This window comes from Staurois parvus, unplaced genomic scaffold (genome assembly GCF_062004578.1).
Source record: "Staurois parvus isolate SC_StPar_1 unplaced genomic scaffold, SC_StPar_1.0 ptg000404l, whole genome shotgun sequence".
Lineage (NCBI taxonomy): Eukaryota > Metazoa > Chordata > Amphibia > Anura > Ranidae > Staurois > Staurois parvus.
This window is the reverse complement of record NW_028318200.1, coordinates 2,736,242-2,760,661: the sequence shown is the minus strand read 5'-3', so window position 1 is coordinate 2,760,661 and position 24,420 is coordinate 2,736,242. Positions and strand designations below refer to the sequence as shown.

The window sequence follows — 24,420 nt, the reverse complement described above, 5'->3', positions numbered from 1 at the left end:
TATATAGCGCCAAAAGGTTTGCTCAGCGCTGTACATTATAGTGGGGGACAGTACATGAGACAATACAGTAACAAGACAAAACACAAGGGGTTCGAGGACCCTGCTCCTTGGAGCTTACAATCTAGGAGGATGTTTAAGTGTTATACTGTGTGTAATGGCATTTCCAATTATGTTATAATATAAAGTATCATTAGTGTAGCTGTATTACTGCTACAGCCTAAATGCTGAAAAAAGACTGGTGAGCTACTGAAGACAGTAGAAAAACAAAGGTTGAATATAAAATTCCTGCACTGCTCCTATCGTCTTCCATGGTAACATATAGCCCCAGCACTGGTCCCTACTAGTGTACTGACTATGCGAACAGCTATTCTGGCACCTGTCCTTGATTCAGCCATTTTTTGTTCTAATCAGTTCAGCATTTGGAAAATCTCCATGTATGATGACGCATGACTGTTACCATTGGAAGCTCTGGTTATTGCTCCCACAGTACTAGAGTTTGCCCTACATGTCATAACAAGTATCCCAATCATTCCAAGGGATGCTCATACAGACTGCATCTCTTGCTATGCCTTGCACATCATACTGTGTTTGGGCATTCTTATTACAGAATAACAATCCATTTTATGGGAAATGAAAGCAATACACCTGTTGTAATTAACAAGCTAAAGCCTTTCTTCTCTGTGAAGGTGAAAATAAAGTACCAGCTCTTAATCAATTTAGTTTTAAGAAGCAATAAAAGCCTCTTTATTGCTGCTGATAACTTATGGCACAAACAAGTGGCTAATATTGTTTTTTTTTATCAAACTTCAAAAGAATGTGTTTGTTTGCACTTCATTATGAAAGATTACATTTCAGCACTGATGCATTTATTTAAATTAGTGCTTAATAAGGGAATTCAAAGACATAGTGATATAAATTGCATTTCTAAGGGCTGTTCCTACCCTTTTGGATGTGTGAAATATTGTAGCATTGATTTACGGCACCATCTGAGCCACAAACTATGCAGCTCATCTCAGTCATGCTGTGTTTAAATAATTAATGAGTCTTGTGGAGTTAATGCCAGTTACTGGCCATTTATGCAGCAGTTTTTACACATACTTTTGAGAGAAAGCAAAAAAACAAAAACAAAAAACACAAACTATTACATGTAATAATCAATCTACCTCAAAATTTGGTAACAATATCAAGATAGATTTGGCACAGAAAATAATTTTTAGCTGTGTATAAGTTCAAAAACATGCACATAAAGTATTTCTTTCTGGTTTGGCTGGAAATGTTGTATATGCTGTTTTTGTGACAAATGACTGACTAAAAAAAATGGCTGAATCAGATACCTCAAGGCATTTCCTAAAGCTATAATACCAATAAGCTGTGGTCACTACTACTTTACAATATTTCTACAAATGAAAAAGCCTTTATGGTTTAGGTCACAAAAACATAAAAATAATGTATTAAAATTTAGCATACTGCAGGAGATATTTACATTTAAAGTCTATAATATGCCTTCTAAACATCAGCCTCCACCGTATTTATTTTACACAGCTTCCTTGTTTAAACATTCTTATATATTAAAGTGGAGTTCCAGTAGAAAAAAAAAAAAAAAGTCAGCAGCTACAAAAACTGTAGCTGCTGACTTTTAAAATACAGACACTCACCTGTCCCTCGGTCCAGCAGTGTCCTCACCACGGCTGGTTCCCAGCACTGGCATCTTCTGTATGGGCATGCGCGAGTAGCGCTGCGCTTTGTGAATGGCCTCGTAGTCTTCTGGGACCTGTCACATGTCCCAGAAGACTACGGGGAGGGAGGGGGGGGGGGGGGACAACTTCCACTTCCGATGGCCTTAGGTGATTGCAGCGGAAGTGAGATAACGGGTACCCGCTCCCCATACCCACCCCTCCTCCCAAAGCCTTAAAGTAGAAATTGCCCCTTTTGGGTGGCGCTCCACTTTAAATGGTATCTTAGCATATGCACTCATGGCCAAAAATATTGGCACCCCTGCATTTCTGTCAGATAATGTACCACTTCGGACAGAAAATTGTTGCAATTACAAATGTTTCGGAATTCTCATTTTTAGTTCTTTTGTTTGTATTGGTAGGACACAAAAGTGGAGAAACAAAAGGCCAAATCTGACACATTTCATACAAAACCCACAAATAAGGACTGGACAAAATTATTGACACCCTCAATTTAACCACCTCCTGCCCGCCATATAGTAATATGACAAATGCAAGGTGGTTCTCTCGTTCTGGGAGGACGTCATATGACGTCCTCCCATTCTCACCGTGCATGCGTGGCTCAGGGAGTGTGCAGCGCGGCGATCAGCGGTGCGCTGTGTCCCTCGGACACAGCGGATCACCGATCACGGAAAGAGCCGAAGATGCTGGCTCGGCCATGTGATCAGCTGTGTCCAATCACAGGTGATCACATGTAAACAGGGAAATGCCGGTTATCGGCATTTCTCGCCTTTCGAGCTGTCGCGCTGATCAGTGTGCCCTGATGATCAGTGTAGCCCCAGCAGCGCTACCTGTCAGTGTCCATCAGTGCCTTGTGTCAGTGCTCATCAGTGACTCGTGCCAGTGCCCATCAGTGCCTACCAGTGCACATCAATGCCTCATAACAGAGTGCCCATCTGAGCTGCCTTTCAGTGTCACCCATCAGTGCTGCCAATCAGTGCCAGTCAGTGCCGCCTATCAGTTCCAGTCAGTGCCGCCTAACAGTGCCAGTCAGTGCCACCTATCAGTGCTGCCTAACAGTGCCGCCTATCAGTGCCAGTCAGTGCCGCCTATCAGTGCCAGTCAGTGCCGCCTATCAGTGCCATATATCAGTGCAGCCTATCAGTGCCCATCACTGCAGCCTCATTAGCGCATATCAGTGGAGAAAAATCAGTTATTTATAAAATTTTATAACAAAAACTAAGAAAAAACTTTTTTTATTTAATTTTCAGTGGTTTTTGGTTTAAGAAAAAATAAAAACCCAGAGGTGATTAAATACCACCAAAATAAAGTTCTGTCACAAAAAAATGATAAAAATTTCATATGGGTACAATGTTGCATGACTGCGCAATTTTCATTCAAAGTGCGACAGCGCTGAAAGCTGGAAATTGGCCTGGGAAGGAAGGGGGTATAGGTGCCCAGTGGGCTAGTGGTTAATATTTGGTAGCACACTCCTTGGAAAAAATAACTGAAATCAATTGCATCCTGTAACCATCAATGAGTTTCTTACACTTCAACCACTTATACTGGTACTTTGGACCATCCTTCTTTTGCCAACTTCTCCAAATTTCTCAGATTGAGATCGCTTCACAGGTTCTCTATGTCTATAGGATTGAGATCTTGACTAATATATATATATATATATATATATATATATATATATATATATATATATATATATATATATATATATACATATACATACATACACACACTTGCCAAAAGTATTGGGACGTCTGCCTTTACAAGCATATGAACTTTAATGGCATCCCAGTCTTAGCCCATAGGGTTCAGTATTGAGTTGGCTCACCCTTTTCAGCTATAACAGCTTCCAGTCTTCTGGGAAGGCTGTCCACAAGGTTTAGGTGTGTCTAAGAGAATGTTTGACCATTCTTCCAGAAGCGCATTTGTGAGGTCAGGCACTGATGTTGGATGAGAAGGCCTGGTTCGCAGTCTCTGCTCTAATTCATCCCAAAGGTGTTCTATCGGGTTGAGGTCAGGAATCTGTGCAGGCCAGTCAAGTTCCTCCACCCCAAACTCGCTCATCCCCAAACATTTCCTACAAAGTTGGGAGCATGAAATTGTCCAAAATGTCTTGGTATGCTGAAGCCTAAAGAGATCCCTTCACTGGAACTAGGGGCCAAGCCCAACCCCTGAAAAACAATCCCACACCATAATCCCCCCTCCACCAAACTTTAAACTTGGCACAATGCAGTGAGGCAAGTACCGTTCTCCTGGTAACCGCCAAACCCAGACACATCTATCAGATTGCCAGACAGAGAAGCAGGATTCGTCACACCAGAAAACATGTCTCCACTGCTCTAGAGTCCAGTGGCAGCGTGCTTTATGCCACTGCATCTGACGCTTTGCATTACACTGGTGATGTAAGGCTTGGATGCAGCTGCTTGGCTATGGAAACCTATGCCATGAAGTTCTCTACACACGGTTTTGTAATCTGAAAGCCACATGAAGTTTGGAGGTCTTTAGCTATTGACGCTGCAGACAGTTGGCGACTTCTGTGCACTGTGCCTTTCAGTATGTGTGACCCCGCTCAGTCATTTTACACAGCCGACAGCAAGGAAATTTCACGGATCGACTTATTGCACAAGTGGCAACCTATCAAGGTATTCACTGAGTTCCTGAGAGAGACTGATCCTTTCACAAAATGTTTGTAGAAGCAGTCTGCATGCCTAGGTGCTTGATTTTAAACACCTGTTGCCATGGAAGTGATTTGCACATCTGAATCCAATGGTTTGGAGGGGGTGGCAGTAAATTTTTGGAAATACAGTGTATATATACTGCTCAAAAAAAAAATTAAAAAAGGAACACTTTGAAAATACATCAGATCTCAATGGGGAAATTATCATGCTGGATATCTATACTGACATGGACTGGGTAATGTTATAGGAATGTAAGGATGCCCCATTGTTTGATGGCAATGAAAATTATCAACCTACAGAGGATTGAATTAAAAAAAAGATGTCCCGAAAATCAAAGTGAAAAAATTATGCAGCAGGCTAGTCCATTTTGCTGAAATTTCATTGCAGCAACTCAAAAAATGGTACTCAGCAGTATGTATGGTCCCCATGTGCTTGTATGCATGCCTGACAATGTTGGGGCATGCTCCTAATGAGATGATGGATGGTGTCCTGGTGTATTTCCTCCCAGATCTGGACCAGGACATCACTGAGCTCCTGGACAGTCTAAAGTGCAACCTGGCAGCGTTGGATGGACCAAAACATGATATCCCAGAGGTGTTCTATTGGATTTAGGAAGGCGTGGGGGCCATTTAATGGTATCTGTCACGAACGCGGCGTCAGACCCCAGCCCTTCTCACCAAACTTGTGACCGAAGGACTAGTCAATCTAAAACCGCGCTGTCACGTGCGTAACAATGCCACACTCAGCTGCACCCTGCACAACGATTTTCCAGCTAATTGAACCACAATCGATGCACCGGCAGCCTGAACGTGATTGTTACTGGGTCAGGTTAATTTACGCAATTAACCCTTCACACTGCCACCACCTCCTCCTTTTTGTACAGAGAAAGAGGAAACTCGGCGATATCAGATATAACACTATAATGGTTGAGATAATCATCTGTATAAAATGGTCACCGCAGACCGGTTATACAGAGGGTTAAACAAACACAGTAGCGTTCTCTTTAGAGGCAGGAATTCGTAAATTGCAATAAAGAGCTATTGTTTCAGGGTCCATACAACTTTTTTCATTACAGCTACTACATAATGTAAAACATATAAATTTCAATCATATATGTTTAAAACATTAAATCCGACTATACATACCTATATGCATCTACTGGTTCAACATGATACAGGTGTTCATTTATACATATACAAAAATACATATTATAGATATGCGATGAGGAAATTTCATAAGTGAATTTGAATGATAGTCTTCTGTATGTTTGTGTGTGCATGAAGGCACACACATACAAAAAGTATATGCATACAGCTGACATGATGGTCATAAAATATTTATATACACACTGGTCAGAAAATTAATGGAACACTTTTTAATCAGAGTATAGCATCAAGTCAAGTAAACTCCTGGGATATTGATCTAGTCATTTAAGTAGCAGAGGGGGTTGTTAATCACTTTCAGCTGCTTTGGTGTTAATGAAAATAACAGGTGCACTAGATGGGCAACAATGAGACGACCCCAAAACAGGAATGGTTTTACAGGTGGAGGCCACTGACATTTCTTTCTCCTCTTTTCTGACTGTTTTTCAATAGTTTTGCATTTGGCTACGGTCAGTGTCACTGGTAGCATAAGGCGATACTTGGAACCTACATAGGTTGCACAGGCAGTCCAACTTTTCCAGGATGGCACATCAAAATGTGTCATTGTCAGAAGGTATGCTATGTCTCCAGCAGTGTCTCAAGAGCATGGAGGAGATTCCAGGAGACAGGCAGTTACTCTAGGAGAGTTGGACATAGCCGTAGAAGGTCCTTAACCCATCGGCAGGACTGGTATCTGCTCCTTTGTGCAAGGAGCAACAGGATGAGCACTGCCAGAGCCCTACAAAATGACATCCAGCAGGTCACTCGTGTGAATGTCTCTAACCAAACAATCAGAAACAGACTTGATGAGGGTGGCCTGTGGGCCCGACGTCCTCCAGTGGGCCATATGCTCACTGCCCGGCACCATAGAGCTCGATTGGCATTTGACACCAGAATTGGCAGGTCTCCACTTGCGCCCTGTGCTTTTCACAGATGAAAGCAGGTTCACACTGAGCACATGTAACAGACATGAAAGGGTTTGGAGAAGCTGTGGAGAACGTGATGCTGCCTGTAACATCCTTCAGCATGACCGTTTTGGTGGTGGGTCAGTGATGGTCTGGGGAAGCATATTCATGGAGGGACACACAAACCTCTACAGGCTAGACAATGGTACCCTGACTGCCATTGGGTATCGGGATGAAATCCTTGGACCTATTGTCAGACCCTACGCTGGTACAGTGGGTCCTGGGTTCCTCCTGGTGCATGACCATGCCTGGCCTCATGTGGCGAGAGTATGCAGGTAGTTCCTGGAAGATGAAGGAATTGATACTGTAACCAGCATACACACAGTGAAGGACGCAGCCTCCATTTTGTTAAGAGTATCCATGGTATTCCCTCATTCTTCCCCTCCCTCCCTCTCTGAGAGGCACAATGACATATGGCAGCATGTGTGTGCGTGTGTTAAGTGTCACAGGCCAGAGCCAGCAGGGGGGCTATGAGCTATAGGACCCCCAAGGGAGCCGGGGCCTCGCTGTCCAAAGAACCTGTAAAATGTAACACCTCGTATAACATAAGGCAAGCTTTCCCAGGAGTTCAAAGAACATTCCAAGGAAACACGACCAGATAACCTTTGTTAAAATCCATTTTTTCCCTATGTTTCATATCTTAGAATATGAGAGACGTACATAAAAACCGGACATATTGTCAGATTGGCTAAGAGGAGACTAACATTTTGGTAGGTCACTTGCCTTGTCTTGAATACATAGAAAGCCAAAAAGTAGATCTCGTGAACCGTTCAGTGTATAATTTCATAATTCATATCTAATCAATCCTCAGATGTGTCTGCATAATCTACCCACGGGTGGAATGTCACTTGTGCAGATGGAAAGTTATGGGCCAAAATATGAGTTATGAGAGATTTTGGCTCTAGTTGAGGTATCCACCCAGACCTCCACGCCCTAAACGGGGTATTGGTCCTTGACTTCAGAGACACCCCCTGCTGGGGAATTACAAAATGGGCTGTCAGGCCTAAGAGAGCTAAGTGGAAGACGTCTCCCATTTTAACATCAATACCACCTGGGGAGACCCGTGCCCTTTCGCTCTGAAACTTGGATCTGCTAACCCAGGACTTTGGCAAGTACCTTAACCCTTTCACCTCTCTGATATCTCTTTGCTGTGCTGTTGGTCTCTGTGTGTGTATAAATATATATATATATTACATCTTTTTTTGTAAATATTTTTATTGCACCGTTTGACCTTTTAGTAATAAATCTCTCCTTCTGAAAGTGTTGAACTGAAACATGGGTTTTGCACTCAATACAATTTTGGGATAAAAGCCTACTTTTCTGACTCAAGCATTGCATTCACATCCTGAGGCAGTCTACTTATTAATTTGTTGCCCCATTGCCTCACCACTAGTACAGTTGATAGAATCAAATTCAAACACAAAAAACTGTTAAAATTCCCACGTGGCATCGTTGTTGGTGCCAGACGGGCTGGTCTCAGTATTTCAAAAACTTCTGATCTACTGGGATTTTCACACACAACTATCTCTTTACAGAGAAGGGTCAGACAAAAAAGAAAATATCCAGTGAGTGACAGTCGTGTGGACAAAAATGCCTTGTTGATGTTAGAGCTCGAAGGAGAATGGGCAGACTGGTTCGAGATGATAGAAAGGCAACAGTAAATCATGTCAATATGGACCAAAATGTTTCCAACACCTTGTTGAATCTGTGCTATGAAGAATTAAGGCAGTTCTGAAGGCAAAAGGGGATCCAACCTGGTACTAGCAAGGTGTACCTAATAAAGTGGCTGGTGAGTGTACAGTGCCTTGTAAAAGTATTCAGACCCCTTGAAATTTTCCACATTTTGTCATGTTACAACCAAAAATGTAAATGTATTTTATTGTAAATTTATATGATAGGCCAACACAAAGTGGTACTATTGTGAAGTGGAAGGAAAATGATAAATGGTTTTCAAAATTGTTTACAAATATCTGAAAAGTGTGGCATGCATTTGTATTCAGCCCCCCTTAGTCAATACTTTGTGGAACCACCTTTCGCTGCAACTACAGCTGCAAGCCTTTTTGGGGATGTCTCTACCAGCTTTGTACATCTGGAGAATTAAATGTATGCCCATTCTTCTTTGCAAAAAGTTTCAAGCTCTGTCAGATTGGATGGAGAGAGTCTGAACAGCAATTTTCAAGTCTTTCCACAGATTCTCAATTGGATTTAGGTCTGGACTTTGACTGGGCTGTTCTGACACCTGAATATGCTTTGATCTAAACCATTCCATTGTAGCTCTGGCTGTATGTTTAGGGTCGTTGTCCTGCTGGAAGGTAAACCTCAGCCCCAGTTTCAAGACTTTTGCAGACTCTAACAGGTTTTCTTCTAAGATTGCCCTGTATTTGGCTCCATCCATCTTCCCATCAACTCTGACCAGCTTCCCTGTCCTTGCTGAAGAAAACCATCCCCAGAACATGATACTGCCACCACCATGTTTCACTGTGGGGATGGTGTATTCAGGATGATGTGCAGTGTTCGTTTTCCGCCACACATAGCGTTTTGCTTTTAGGCCAAAAAGTTCAATTTTAGTCTCATCTGACCAGAGCACCTTCTTCCACATGTTTACGGTGTCCCCCACATGGCTTCTCACAAACGGAACATCTTATGCCTTTCTTGTAACAATGGCTTTCTTCTTGCCACTCTTCCATAAAGGCCAGATTTGTGGAGTGCATGACTAATAGTTGTCCTGTGGAAAGATTCTCCCACCTGAGCTGCCGATCTCTGCACTTACCATGGGCTTCCTGGCTGCTTCTCTGATTAATTATCACCTTGCCCGACCTGTCAGTTTAGATGGACGACCATGTCTTGGTAGGTTTGCAGTTGTGCCATAACCTTTTCATTTTCGGATGATGGATTGAACAGTGCTCCAAGAGATGTTTAAAGCTTGGGCTATTTTTTTATAACCTAATCCTGCTTTAAACTTCTCCACGACTTTATCCCTCATCTGTCTGTGTTGCTTGGCATTCACGATGCTGTTTGTTCACTAATGTTCTCTAACAAACCTCTGAGCGCTTTACAGAACATCCGTATTTATACGGAGATTAAATTACACACAGGTGATTCAGAGAACTCTACAAAAAACAGCGCAAAAATTAAATAAAAAATAATCACAAATAAATAAATGTCCGTGCAAAAAAATATATATATAATTGTAGCACTGCCCCTTGGGACAAGCTGGAATATATTATGGGTCCTGTGCTCAATAGATCCATCCCTAAGCAAACCCAATCCCTCTGGCACAACTGGTAATGAATAGCAAATACACCGCCAAGAAATTTGCTGACACAGGGTTAAATGAAACAAGAACAATTTTATGGAGAATGAAATGCAGTGTAGAGGGGTGGGGTTCCCCTTTCAACTTCAAAACTTACTTTTCTTCTTTATGCATGCAGTAAATTTGGTCTGCCACTAGAGGCTTCACAGCCAAGAGTCTCCGGATGGCAGAGTCGCACTTTAAGCAGAATACAACTGATATCAAACAAAAATAAACTTACTTATGCTCTATCAATGAAATGTATTAACGACACCGGCGTATGATTCTGCTTCTGAGGGGCGTTAGCCAAAAATCACCTCAGAGTCAGAACAGAATGCAATAAAGAGGTACCTCTAATAAGGCTACTAAGCCAGATTCCCCCACTCTAGTCACGGTGGAGCTCTAGTTGGTGCACGTTTAGTCCTTACAATGAAGTAAATAGCAGCTGAAGGCTTCTTTGGAGTTTCAGCTGGTGTGGGTTACATCAGATTTCACTAGGTTTCTGGGCTGAGAGGGTCCAATCTCAGTGTCTAAAAGCAACACAAAGCACCCCAAGACCTGGAGCAGTCGCAGGATGCAATCTCCCAGTATGTGTCAGTCCCCGGGGCAGACAGTCTCAATTACACTGGTGGTGAGGGGCAAAGCACGCAGGGGGATCTGTGGCTTGCACAGGGCCCCGGATGGGTGAGATCCCAGCAGTGGGGTGCGGATGTCCCAGTCTATATGCAAAGTGTAAATGGTGTGTCTTACTCTCTCCAGTGGGACAGCTCACCAGACTCCGAACACACAGCAGGGTCCCTCTATCCGCGCTGAGTGCTGTAGTGCTTCCTCCTCTCCTTGGACGAGCTCCACGTGTCCCTGTCTTTTCTCCAGCCTTGTGTCTCTCTGTTCTCCCCTTCACTTCCTGCTTCCTCCCCTTCCCAGCGTCCTTTGCTGAGAAGTGGATGAGTCATGAGCTTGGCAGAATGCCCAGATTTTACAATAGGGGAGGGAAAGGGAGGACCGACTGCAGAACGTGTGATTCCTTCTGAATCCTTGTACAAGGAGCCTGCTACATAATATTTCAAACATAAGTCCTTATTCCCAATTCCCAAAAGGATTTAAAAAAAAAAAATGTTCCAAAATGTGCTTCCACCTAATCACCACGTGACAAATAATATTGACCGCACTCACCAGATGGAGGTGAGTAATAAGCCTCATAGGATATAAGGGATCCTATAGCCCCTCCAAAGGGGCTCAAATCTCCTTCACCCTGCTTATTTATTTTATTTATCTATCGAGTTTATATAGCGCCAAAGGGTTTGCTCAGCGCTGTACAATAGAGGGGGGACAATACATGAAACAGTACAGTAACATCAAACAGCACACAAGGGGTAAGAGGGCCCTACTCTTTCGAGCTTACAATCTAGGAGGGAGGGGGTAGAGGTACAGGAGGAAACGGCTGTGGGGGATGGAGTGGTAGGAGGAGGGAAGGGCAGCGGCTGTTAGGTGAGGGTGGGGTAGGCTTCCCTGAAGAGGTGGGTTTTCAGGGAGCGCCTGAAGGTGAGGAGGGAAGGTGACAGTCTGATGGATTGGGGTAGTGAGTTCCAGAGGATGGGGGAGGACCTGGAGAAGTCTTGCAGTCGTGCGTGGGAGGAGGAGACCAGGGAGCAAGATAGAAGGAGGTCCTGTGAAGAGCGAAGGGTACGGGTAGGGTGGTACTTGGGAATCAGGTCGGTGAGGTAGTTAGGGGCAGTGTTGTGAATGGCTTTATAGGTCAGAGTGAGCAGTTTGAATTTAATGCGTTGGGCAATGGGGAGCCAGTGGAGGGAGAGGCAGAGGGGGGTGGCAGAGGTGGAGCGGCTGGTGAGGTGGATGAGTCTGGCAGCTGAGTTCAGGATGGTCTGAAGCGGGGAGAGTTTGCACTGGGGTAGGCCGATGAGGAGGGAGTTGCAGTAGTCAAGGCGTGAGATAATCAGGGAGTGAACGAGTAGTTTAGTGGTGTCTGGGGTAAGGAAGGAGCGTATTTTGGCGATGTTGCGAAGGTGGAGCCTGCATGTATTTGTGAGTGATTTGACATGAGGTTGGAAGGAAAGGTTTGAGTCCAGAATGACGCCAAGGACCTTGGCTTGCTGGGCGGGATTGATGGTGGTGTTGTTGGTAGTGATGGAAAGGATGGGGGGGGGGGGGCACGGGAAGGGGGAAAGACGAGAAGCTCGGTTTTGGAGAGGTTGAGTTTGAGGAAATGGAGCGACATCCAGTCAGAGATGTCGTTTAGGAGGTGAGTGATGCGGGCGGAGAATGTGGGGGTGAGGTGAGGGGTGGATAGGTAGATTTGAGTATCATCAGCATAGAGGTGGTAGTTGAAGCCGTGGGAGTGTATGAGTTTGCCAAGGGAGGAGGTGTAGATGGAGAAGAGAAGGGGTCCAAGGACAGAGCCCTGGGGGACCCCAACAGAGAGGGGGAGGGAAGAGGAGGTGGCGCCGTTGTAGGAAACGCTGAAGGAGCGTTGGGATAGATAGGACGAGAACCAAGAGAGAGCGGTGTCTCTGATGCCAAGGGAGAGTAGTTTATTAAGGAGGAGGGGGTGGTCGACTGTGTCAAAAGCCGCAGAGAGGTCTAGGAGGAGGAGGACAGAGTAGTCGCCTTTGGCTTTGGCGGTTAGTAGATCGTTGGTGATTTTGAGGAGGGCACTTTCGGTGGAGTGTAGGGGACGGAAGCCGGACTGTAGTGGGTCAAGGAGGTTGTTGTCAGTTAGGTGGGCGCTTAGGCGATCGTAGACCAAGCGCTCAAGGAGCTTGGACATGAGTGGCAGCAGGGAAATTGGTCTGAGGTTGTTGAGGTCAGTGGGGTCCAGGGAGGGCTTTTTGAGTATGGGGGTGATGTGCGCATGTTTTAGGGGGGAGGGGAAGACGCCAGTAGCGAGGGAGAGATTGAAGATGTGGGTAAGGGAGCGGATGAGGGAAGAGGGGGGTGACCGGAGGAGTTGAGAGGGGATAGGGTCCAGGGGGCAGGTAGTGAGGCGGGCTTCTGAGAAGACTCTGGTGACTTCCTCAGTGGTAGTAGGGCTGAAGGAGTGCAGTGATGGGGGGGTTACGGTAGGCAGGGCCTTGGGTGTGGTGGGGGGCAGTGCCGTTGCAAGGTCAGAGGAGGGGAGAGATGAGAGGGTGATGGAAGGGGAGAGGCTAGATGGGGAGGTAGACTGCAAGTTGACTATGTCCTTGCGGATTGCGTCAATCTTGCTATGGAGATGAGTGGCAATCTCGTGGGCGGTAAGTGAGGTACTGAGTGGAGGAGGGGGGGGAGAGAGCAGGGAGTTGAAGGTGGAGAAGAGTCGGCGAGGGCAGTTTGAGAGGGTGTTGATCAGGTCAACGAAGTAGGCCTGCTTGGCGGCGTGGAGGGAGGAGGTGTAGGTGAGGAAGGCAGATTTGTAGAGGGAGAATGCATGAGGGGACCTGGTTTTGCGCCATAGTCTCTCCAGCGCACGACTGCGACGTTTGAGGCATTTAGTGTGGTCGTTCTGCCATGGTTGGAGTGGTCTGGGTTTGATGTTGCGTGTGGTTAGGGGTGCCAGAGAGTCTAGGGTGGCTGATAGTGAGTCGTTGTACGCGGTGGTGGCTAGGTCAGGACATGACAGTGGAAGGATGCTGTCGTGCAAGCGGTCGGCAGCCGAGTGGAGGGGGGCCGGGTGCAGGTTGCGGCTGGTGATGGTTTGGCGCACTGGGGGGGGGGGGGGGGGGGGGGAGTTAGGGGAAGGGGAGATGGAGAACGTGAGGAGGTGGTGGTCGGAGAGAGGGAAGGGGGTGTTAGTGAAGTGGTTAAGGGTACAGAGGTGGGAGAAGACGAGGTCCAGGGTGTTCCCATTGATGTGGGTGGAGGATTGAGTGTGTTGTGTGAGCGCAAAGGAGGTGGTTAGGTGGAGGAGTTGAGAGGTAGCTGGGGTGTGGTCGTTGATGGGGATGTTGAAGTCCCCGAGGATGATGGTCGGTAGCTCAGAGGAGAGGAAGAAGGGAAGCCAGGCGGCGAAGTCATCCAGGAAGCGGGCTATGGATCCGGGGGGCCTGTAGATCACTGCGATCCTTAAGGGGGTGGGTGAGAAGAGCCGGATGCAGTGAGCCTCGAAGGAGGAGAAGGTTAGGGAGGGGGGGTTAGGGAGGACCTGGAAGGTGCTCAGCGGTGATAGGAGCAGGCCGACACCACCACCTTTGTGACCGCCCAGTCTTGGTGAATGGGACCAGATGAGACCTCCATGAGAGAGTGCCGCAGGGGAGGTAGAGTCGGTGGCCTGTACCCAGGTTTCGGTGATGGCTAGGAGGTTGAGGGAGCGGGAGATAAAGAGGTCATGGATGGCAGTTAGTTTGTTGCAAACCGAGCGGGCGTTCAGAAGTGCAACCGAGAGAGGGGGGATGGATGTGGGGAGGAGGTGCACAGGTATGAGGTTGAGGGGGTTGCGGCGGCTGGCGGGAGCAGGGGGGTCCCTGGAGGGGGGGAGAGGTGGTGAGGGGCCAGGGTTCGGGGAGATGTCCCCAGCGGATAGAAGGATAAGGGTGAGGAGGGTGGCATGGGAATGGGAGGTGCAGGAGCGTGTGGGTCTGGTAGTGGTGGCATGTGGGTCGACCGGGGAGTGGAGTACCAGGAGGAGGTGGTGAGTGCCGTAGTGGGGAGAGAGCAGAAGTGAAGGGGCAATGTAGAGCTGTTTTGGGAGGGTGGGCGGGTAGAGGGAGGCGATTTTTGGGATGGAGGAGAGGAAAACGAGGAGGAGAAGTGCAGGTGGCATGCTGGGGCGAGTGCAGTGCTGTTCGGGACAGGGGAGGTGAAGGGATACGGGTCAGGGCGAGGTGATGTGGAGAGTCTATATCACCATGGAGGAGTCCACTTGAGTCCTTCTGTAGGGGGAGAGTGGGAGTAGAGTCCAGCAGCTGGCTGGCTGCAATCTGTGGGTGCAGTATGCTGGCGTCCGAGGGGGCATCAGTGGGTCTGGTGGATCGGCGAGTGGAGGGGACGTAGGGTGCGATGTTGGGGGGCGTTGGCAGGCAAGGTGTCTGGTGATGCTGGCGGCTCGGTGACTGGAGATTCGCTGGGTGGTCCGGGTCTGGGAGATTCGCTGGGCGACGTCTCGATTCGCTGGGCGACGTCTCGATTCGCTGGGCGACGTCTCGATTCGCTGAATGGTCCGGGTGTTGGGTGACCAGAGGTGGTAGCTGGGTGCCCGGTAGCTGGGTGCTGGGTGTCCAGGGGTGGTAGCTGGGTACCCGGTAGCTGGGTGTCCAGGGGTGGTAGCTGGGTACCCGGTAGCTGGGTGCTGGGTGTCCAGGGGTGGTAGCTGGGTACCCGGTAGCTGGGTGCTGGGTGTCCAGGGGTGTTAGCTGGGAGCTTAGACTTCGAGTTGCCAAGCAAAGGCCAAGAGATGGGAAGGACGGGAGAATCCTCATCAACAATGCATTGCAATATCTGGAACGGCATTAAAGACCCATGGTTTTACGGAATCCCCTCGATGCAGGTAGCGGAGGTGCGGCGTTGTCCTGGAAAGGTTCCTGGTCTGGGGCTGGCTGGTGCAGGGTGGCCCGCAGGGTGCTGGGAGGCCTGAAGCAGTTCCCAGGCAGGGTCGCCGGGTGCGAGCAGCTGGGTGCCCCGAGGTGGCGGCTGGGTGCCGGGTGGTCTGGGGTGGTCCCAGAGCTAGGGAGGGCTCCAGGGAGACCGTGAGGCCGTGCCGGTTCCTGGTGGTCCAGGGTGATCAGCGAGGACCCAGGGCTGATGGGGAGGGCCCTGGGCAGGCAGGCAGGTCGGCGGGACCCGGTGGGCAGAGCGGTGACGGTCCGGGTAGATGTCCGGCGATCCGGTCCAATCGCGGCTCGGCCGCGGCCAAAATCGAGGCCGCGGCTTCGGGTGCGCGGGTAGGCCGCGATTTCCGGGGCTCCGGGAAAAGGTCCAGAAGTGGTCCCTGGTGGTCAGGCTGGGCCGGGAGTGTCTTAGGGGCCCCGCTGGGTTCCGCTGCGGCCCGGATGGCAGCGGATTGGGGCTAGGAGCGCAGGAGCTCCTAAAGCGTGTCTGCTCCCGCCGCCATCCTGCTTAGATATCGACTTAGATATCTCTGGTCTTGAGAACGCCCTGTGGGTGGAGTGAAACGCTTTGACGCACTTCCGGTCCGCCGTCATCTTGGCCAACGTCACTTCCGGTATTTGGAACGCACGCCGACTTTTGCGGTTCAAGCTGCCATCTTAGAGGTGGAAAGCTGGTCATCCTCTACAGTGATTCTTAAAGCGTGAGATCCCTATATTTACAATTTGGAAACTTTTTTCTTGAAGCCTTTGAGGCTATTAAACAAGGCTTGTTATTTTATTTAAACATGTGAGTGTCCTTATTCTATTGATTTATATGGTATTGAGTGGCAGTATTACACTATGTAGCCTTTCTTTCCTTGCACATTATTGAGGATTCCATGGAGAAGTAGAGTGGAGTCGATTGCTGTATCTAAGCAGGGTGAAGAAGGAGATTTGAGCCCCTTTGGAGGGGCTATAGGATCCCTTATATCCTATGAGGCTTATTACTCACCTCCATCTGGTGAGTGCGGTCAATATTATTTGTCACGTGGTGATTAGGTGGAAGCACATTTTTGAACATTTTTTTGAAAATCCTTTTGGGAAAATAAGGACTTATGTTTGAAATATTATATATATATATTTTTTTTTGCACGGACATTTATTTATTTGTGATTATTGTTTATTTAATTTTTGCGCTGTTTTTTGTGTTATTCATTATTGGTGGTTTTCACTGGTGCACAGCTGCATAATTGTACACTTTCTTTGATTGGCGCTGGGATTTTTTAGTTTGTATTCAGAGAACTCTGCCTTACGAATTACTGAACATTGTTGTTAAAAGCTACTGAACTCTGTTACAAAATACTGAATTCTGAACGGTGTGTTTAGAGTTCAGAAGTTAAACGCAGAGTTTACCGATCAGTAGTAACCAAATACAGTTAAATTATAAAAAAAAAAAAAAAAAAGAATCAAAATCACATACACAATTCAAATACAAAGTCCAAGCAAAAGGTGGTCAAAATGTTCAACATGCCTGTTACAATGATAGTAACATCGCTTCTCAGGAGTTCCTATGCAGACCACCAACCATCCTTCTCCCTGCGTTTTTCTTTCACACACATGCACTGTGGCCTTAACTACACACACACAAGAACAGCAACCCAGGGTCCCAGAAAGCTGTCACAGTCACAGTGGAGGTTACATGCAAATTTACAAGAGTCCCAGAAAGCTGTCACAGTCACAGTGGAGGTTACATGCAAATTTACAAGACCAGCATCGCAGATAAAAAGGGGAAAAGGCTTGACCCGGCAGTGAAGAATGTTTCCTCTAAGTGTCTGCCTTAGTTTGGGCAGTTTTTTATCCTTTTGCCATGGCACCCCCAAGGACTCTTTGCGGCACCCCTGCTGCTGCAGACGAGCGAGCATGTACATCCGAAGACCTGCTTTCTCTCATATAAAAACTCCATATGCAGGGAGTATTAGGTCTTAAATTTAACAGAAAATTAATGTCAGCTACTAAATTGATGGTCTAACTGGTGCCAGAAAGTTGGATTCTGAGTAATATAGACAGTTATGATACTACACAGAATGATGCACAATATAATACAGTTAGAGAACTTTTTCATTTACAATATAACAACTTTCCAAAACTAGGCTTTTAAATAGCACAAAAGAAAAGTGAAGATGTGTCATTCTCGCGTTCCAAGGAGGATTTAGGCAAGAAGCAGTGCAAGTTGTAATACTTTATCAGAACAATGACAGTGGGTGTAAGCTGCGCAAGTGGCTTTGTTATGCCCTCTAATTCTATGTTTCTATAGCTACACATATCACAGCATTATTCATTCAGCAACCTGTTTGTTCTCTTATCAGAATACTTCTCAAGCACTTAACCCAGACTTATTGTAAGAGTGTCAAAAGATCTCCTTTTCCATCTCCTCCGATTATGGACTGCCTGTACTTTCCCACATTACTGTTTATTATTGTTAGGTGCTGTGTTTTATCACTGTCGTTTAGCTCCTTTTTGATATATTATATACAGTAACTTGTGCTGTATGATATATACAGCATGCCAAGTAAACTAGACAGAATTACGCTTCTGACCTTTGCAAGAACATCCATTCTCTGCAACATCCTCTTCATTTGCAAATCCTCTTCCTCTGTAAATCTGGACAGGAGAGGTTCCAACTGTCCGCTCTGCAAAAAAAAAAAAAAACAGATAAAAAGGGATATAAATGCATACCTTCCATTGCAGATTGCCTAAATTACTAAACAGAAACAGCATATGCAATCCAGGAAAACACAAGAACTACGCTAGAGCAATCAAGACAAAATAAACTAAATTGATTGCTAATCTCTTGCAGCCTTATTTATCATTCAAACTGAAATGATTATGTGCAATCTGCCCCTCATGCTCGAACACGTGTGGGCAAGAATGCACCAGCTTTAAGACCCCCATAGATGAATTGAATTTTAGTTGATTCCAGATGAATTGGCCAAATCTTTAGCTGTGGGTGGGCTCTGCAAGAACACAGCTTGACAAGAGTCAATTTAAAAATTGAGCTGTGTAGAAAAAACCCCCCAAAAACTATAACATGCAGTCTTCAGCAGTGTCAACATTTGAGGCTGCCTGTATAGAGTGAAATTTCCTCCATCCTTAACACTTAAGGGAGTGGTGCTCTCTCTGTCTCTTGCATGAAAAACAGCCAAAATCTTAGCTGCCTACGCCCAGTCTTAGCGAAGAGGTGGTTCTTGTGAACATGGTCAGCCTTCCCTAACCACTTGTTGCCTAAGGATGTCTCTGTACGATCTTGAGCTGCAGTGGGTATACCAGGGCCATGGTTGCTGGTAACATTCTTTTCAGCCAGTGATGCTAAGTAAACTAAAAGGTATCCGAGTGGATATTTATCTGCTGGATAGCTATTACAGGTGGCCACCTTCCTGGGCTCTCCTGTCCCACCAGGGAGCCCAGCCAATGGTTCCATCAGCTCACCATAGAGATAATCAAGGACTGGAACATCTCAGATCATCTCTATGGTCTAAGAAACCAGAAGAGCTAAGTATTTTGTCACTTCCAGTTTTGTGTCTGATCGGCTGATTTGGAAGTCGGAGAAGAGATCTGAGGTCTAATAGACCCCAGATCTCTCCATAAAAACAGACCTGTCACGGCCCAGGCTATCAAAAGGGATGTTGTTCATCCCTTGTGATAGCAATAAAGTTGAGAAAAGAAATTTAAAGAGTGTAAAAAAAACCAAAAAACAAAAAAAAACACAAATAAGAATTTAAATAGTGCCCCCCCACCCCCGTGAAAAGGCCAATGGATTTGTAGGTCGTGCACGCATATGTTAACAGTGTTCACATCACACATGTGAGGTATAGCCACAAACGTTATAGGGAGCGCAATTATTATAGTACCAGACCTCGTGTGCAATTCTGAACTGGTAACCCGCAACGGCATTTAAAGTGCCGCCTATAGAAATTTGTAGGTACCTCATTCCACAATCATGAGCAAATTTAAAGAGTGGCATGTTAGGTATCTATTTACTCAGCGTACCAACATCTTTTACCAAAAAATTGGGTATTATCTTGTGTTTTTGTGCATTAAAATTCAAGTGTATTTTTTCCAAAAAGATGCATTTGAAAAACCACTGTGCAAATACTGTATGACATAAAAAATTGCAACCCACACCATTTTATTCTCTAGGGCCTCTACTTAAAAATACATAATGTTTGGGGGTTCTAAGTAATTTAAAAAAAATAAATAAATAAAAATACGTGAGAAGTCTCAGAATAGGCTTGGGAAGCAAGTGGTTAAAGTAGTATTAATCTCTGAGCCTTGTCTTCACTAATGTGTTGCTTAACCAAGTAAGCATTCTGCACTAATTTATTTTGTCATCTTTTTACCCAAGCACTTACAGTTGATAGTTTTAAAGATGCTGGCTCTAGCTCTCTCAGCACCACTTCTTTGAAATGTGGGGATATGCGCATGCTAGATTTCAGAAGAAACCAGTAAAGAATAGCACAAGTCACCAGCAGCTGTCAATTTGTTATGGATGAGAAGGTGAGTGGCTTGCCATCTAGGTTTTGGGATGGTTTAATTTTCTGAAGCTCACAGTAGGAGGGCACTCTGCTCCGGTCCCGGCCAGGAACACATATGCAAGGGTGGCTTCATAGGAACCTGCATGGACATAGAGCCACCCTGCAACAAGAAAAGCTGGGGAAGTGAGCATTTGAGCAGCTGAAGAGCGAGAAAAGCAGGTTTTAAAACTGAGCTCTATGTATGATCTTTATTGCCTACTTATTTTGGTCTACCTTGTACCATACCTAAGAGTCTGCTGGGGATGTGGTCACTGTAGTGTTCGCTGCCATCTTCTGGAGCCTTCTTGGCACAGCTGCCCAGCACAGAACCTTGAATATAGCAGCTATCACTGTAGTAGAGCTGGTTACTACAGTTATTGTCAACGTCCTCAGCTGAACCGATGTAAGTGTGCAATAAAGATCATACCTGGAATTCAGCTTTAAAAGATAAAAAAAAAAAAAAAAACTGCATACAATGCAAGTGTTGATGCCAGCAGCTGAAATGGCTAATTTTTGGGTTTATTTAACTTTAAACTCAGGTTTAAAGTCATTCAGAAGATAGAGATGTAACTTAAATGAAGTTATCTTGCAGTGGAGGTCACAACATACATGCAAAGAATAAAATATGAAAGCTACAAAAAGATACATAGGTTATCTTACCCTAATGCAAATTCAAATAAATAAAACAGTTTTATGTGCTTTTCCCCCATTTTGGGTTGAGTTAGAAAGGGTTTCAACCCCACACGGCTTTTTAGTGCTGCACGTGACTGCACTGGTGAGATTTCCTGTCGCAATGACATTAGGAAGGAATAGATGTCCCTGGGACAGGAAGTGGTGAACCCTAACTGTATCAGATTTAGTTTGATAAAGCACTGTGCATCAAACAATTGCATTTTTGAAATATAAAGCAGTTTTCGCTGGGCATTCATTTTGGATTACGTTAAAGGCTAACCTTTTAGCAAAAAATAATAAATGCAAATATTTTTGCAGAAATAAAAATGTGCATCTATTTTTTCCTGCAGGAAAGCATTACACCCATGATCAGGGGTGCAATCTCAGGCTTCTGCAGATCAGCCCTGCAACTTTCAGTTCATACCTTCATATGGGCTGACTGTTTACAAGCTGCAGGGCTTGCGAATTAACTACGAGAGCACTCACCAGCAGCCTTACAATCCATTCAGAACTGCAAGCCGTCAGCCACAATGACTGATGGTAGTTGCTGTTCATTTGTTCACAGGATTCTGTGAATGAATGACACGGCTGCATGGGCAGAGCCCCGCATGACAGTGTTGTCTTTGAATTGTGATAGCCGGTGCATAGAGAAGATCACAATGTAAGCAGCACTGGGGGGGAAAGGCTTCAGGAGCTGGAACATGTTACATGTTCCACATTAAAATACGGTGAACTTAGCCCTTAAAGGTAGAAATTCCCCTACCTAGGGCACACACGTTGGGTTCCTGGCTGATGAGAGCAGTCTAACCAGTGCCAGTGAGCTCCATGAATTGGACTGATATTATTAATATGCGACTCCGAAAGCAAAAGATTCAGCACCTGATATCTATATCTCCTTGGTTCTTGGTGCTGTCTGTGACACCCATCAGTAGGATTTCCTGTCCTTGTGATACTAGGAAATGAATGGGATGGGTGTTTTTGGAACAGGAAGTGAAAGGAAATCAAGAATGCAAAACATCACAGAGGTTCTAATCTTTCCCCATGCATATGTGGAGTTGGGTTTTAAATACCCAAGAGGATTCTGGGAGACATGCAGGCGAAACGGGCCAGGCAGAAGACAACGAAAGTATTAGAAAAACACACACACAGATTGCTGTTTGCAGGATTCATTTTGCAGCTCAGTCCTGAGATTGAATAAAAAGACAAACAAAAAAAAAACAAAAAACGTAAAATTGCAATTCAAGGTTTTTTACAGCATTCCAAAAGTAAGAGTGTTTCACATGCAATGTGAGTCTACAAGTGAAATCTACATCAATATGCCAGTTAATCAAGATATTGTTCAAATCAACATGCAGACAGAGTTAATCCAGCCTTTTTCAACCCAGCCTTCTGGGTTCTGCAGGGTTGCCTTTTCAAAATGTCAAAAATAGCTCAAAAGTGCCTAAAAATTGTGTACAAGCCAGCGGTTTTCATTGTCCAAAATTACAACTGCGGGCACTGAGCAGGCCATTCGCCAGGGTCCTAGCAACCACTGACATCATTGGTTGAGAAGGAGGATATTAGGCACCTGCACAGCATCCTTATTTGACCCCCATGACTCTCTCTGTCAGCACTGGGATCACATTAGCTGCATGGGGAGGAAATGCTGGAATACTAGTTATGACCACTGTACAAAAGTGTATTTACTTTAAAATAATGGATCACTTCTAAGGTTGAGTGTCTTGTGTGTGTGAATGCTGCTGCATTATGTAAAACTAATTAGGTTTTTTACATATTAGAAGGGGGTGCCTTCGAGATCGTCATGATTTTAAAAGGGTACCTTGACTGGACAAAGGTTGAGAAACACGGAGTGGTCTTTTAAATGTAACATATCTTACTGGGGAAATAGTGTCCCTTTAAATAAAAACAAAAATGTCCTCTTAAAAGGCATTCCAGACCATAAGTGTTTTACTTTTAAAACTTAAAAAATGTTGTATTGTCTGCAAAAACCTCTAACCATAAGTACGTCAATGGGGAAATGGTTTGTCAGTTCGATTTATTCATCCACTGAAAATTTATTCAGGTGTGAATAAAAATCTGCCTAATTTATGCAAATACATCCCCACGGACTCGATACAAATCAACACAAAAATGAGTTTATTCTCCCTTACAACTTAACTACTCTGCCTTATTGCATATAAAAATGGACAGGCTCATAAATATGTTTATTTATAGCTCATTTTCTTGTTGATGGGAAAAGTTTAGTAGATTTGAAATTATTATAGAGAAAAAGAAAAAGAAAACAAATGCAATCAGTAGGAATTTAAGCGAATAAGAAATAGCACACCCAATACATTCAAAGTGTCAAAGAGCATTAAAACATAATCAATTTATACTTCAATTAGAAGGATAATATAAGCGGTAAGCTATAAAAAAACTGCACAGATATGTAATAAAAAGAGGAAATTCTGCTGAAACTAGCTGGAAGGAACATATTCAAATCACCATGCACTGATATACTGACATAAACCCCGTACAATAGCCCTGATGTAAGGCCAATATCACTATTCATGACTCAATAATCCCCACTAAGGTCAAGATATCATGCATGGAAGTTAAAAGCATGCAGGTTGCAGCAACATACAACACGGTCTTTTTCCTTCTCCTTAGCGTAAAAAAAGCGTCCCGCAGCTTTTTCAATGGCCAGATGGTGGCACAATTCCTCAACAGATCGTAATGCATTTGGTTAAAGTTTCTCAATTCTTAGCATGCTCATAATAAACAAAAGCCTAGAATTTCACACATTGTGCAGGTGGCAAATCTCATAGGATCTCCCTCCCCCCCCCCCATATATTGCTCTAATACATTTTGTTAGAAATAAGCCCAAAAAACGGATATAGTTCTGAAGCTACAGGGCAGCAGGAGCACAGAGGAAGTAGAAAGGATAGTGGGGTAAAAGAATAGGCTTTCTCTGGTAAAAGGAGCTCCAGTAATAGAGCATTTGAATACAAAATAGGGCAAGTCAGACACAGTACAAAAGATAAAACTAGTCCCACAAATCCTGCATAAGATAGGAATATAAATTGACAGGTGTTTGTCACTCCATAGTTAATAGCATATGGCAGCTGATGGAAAAATATACAGCATGGAGATATTTTGTTTAAGAGTATTCAGTGATCAGTAATAGGCTGCTATGCGAATAACACAATGCTTACGTGTACCTATCACACAAATCCATATTAATGCCTGTATGGATAGAAAGACATTTTTACAGTGTGCGTTTGACACAAGGAATACAAAAATAATACAAATACTAGTAAAGATGCATTAATTCGGGTGTCTAAAATGCACAGTTTAGATGCATACAGCATATAGTTCTGTAGGCATCCAAAAACAGCACTATGGGAACCAATTAGTGGTGCACTGAAATGAAAATTCTGGACTGAAACCAAAAATTCAGGATGCAGTTGGCCGAAAACCAAACTGAAATGGAGCTTGTTTTAAAATATATATATATATATATATATATATATATATATATATATATATATACACACATATATATATATATATATATATATATATATATATATATATATATATATATATATATATATATATATATATATATATATATATATATATATATACACATACATACATACACACATATATATATATATATATATATATATATATATATATATATGGTCTACAATCTTGTTCCTGACATCCTTGGACAGCTTTTTGGTCTTTGCCATGGTGGAGAGTTTGGAATCTGATTGTTTGGACGGGTGTCTTTTATACAGGTAACAAAATGAGATTAGCAGCACTCCTTTTAAGAGACTGCTTCTAATCTCAGCTTGTTACCTGTATGAAAGACACCTGGTAGCCAGAAATCCTGGGTA

At 44.6% G+C, this 24,420-nt stretch overlaps 1 protein-coding gene across 1 annotated transcript in view; it reads right to left on the bottom strand.

The window, feature by feature from the left end:
* PRODH (proline dehydrogenase 1) overlaps window positions 1–24,420 on the bottom strand; it is a 192,785-nt gene that overhangs the window by 28,679 nt on the left and 139,686 nt on the right. The window contains exon 9 of the mRNA XM_089686659.1: window positions 17,888–17,980. Within this exon, the coding sequence (XP_089542785.1) occupies window positions 17,888–17,980 (93 nt within the window). The remainder of the gene's footprint in view (window positions 1–17,887; window positions 17,981–24,420) is intronic.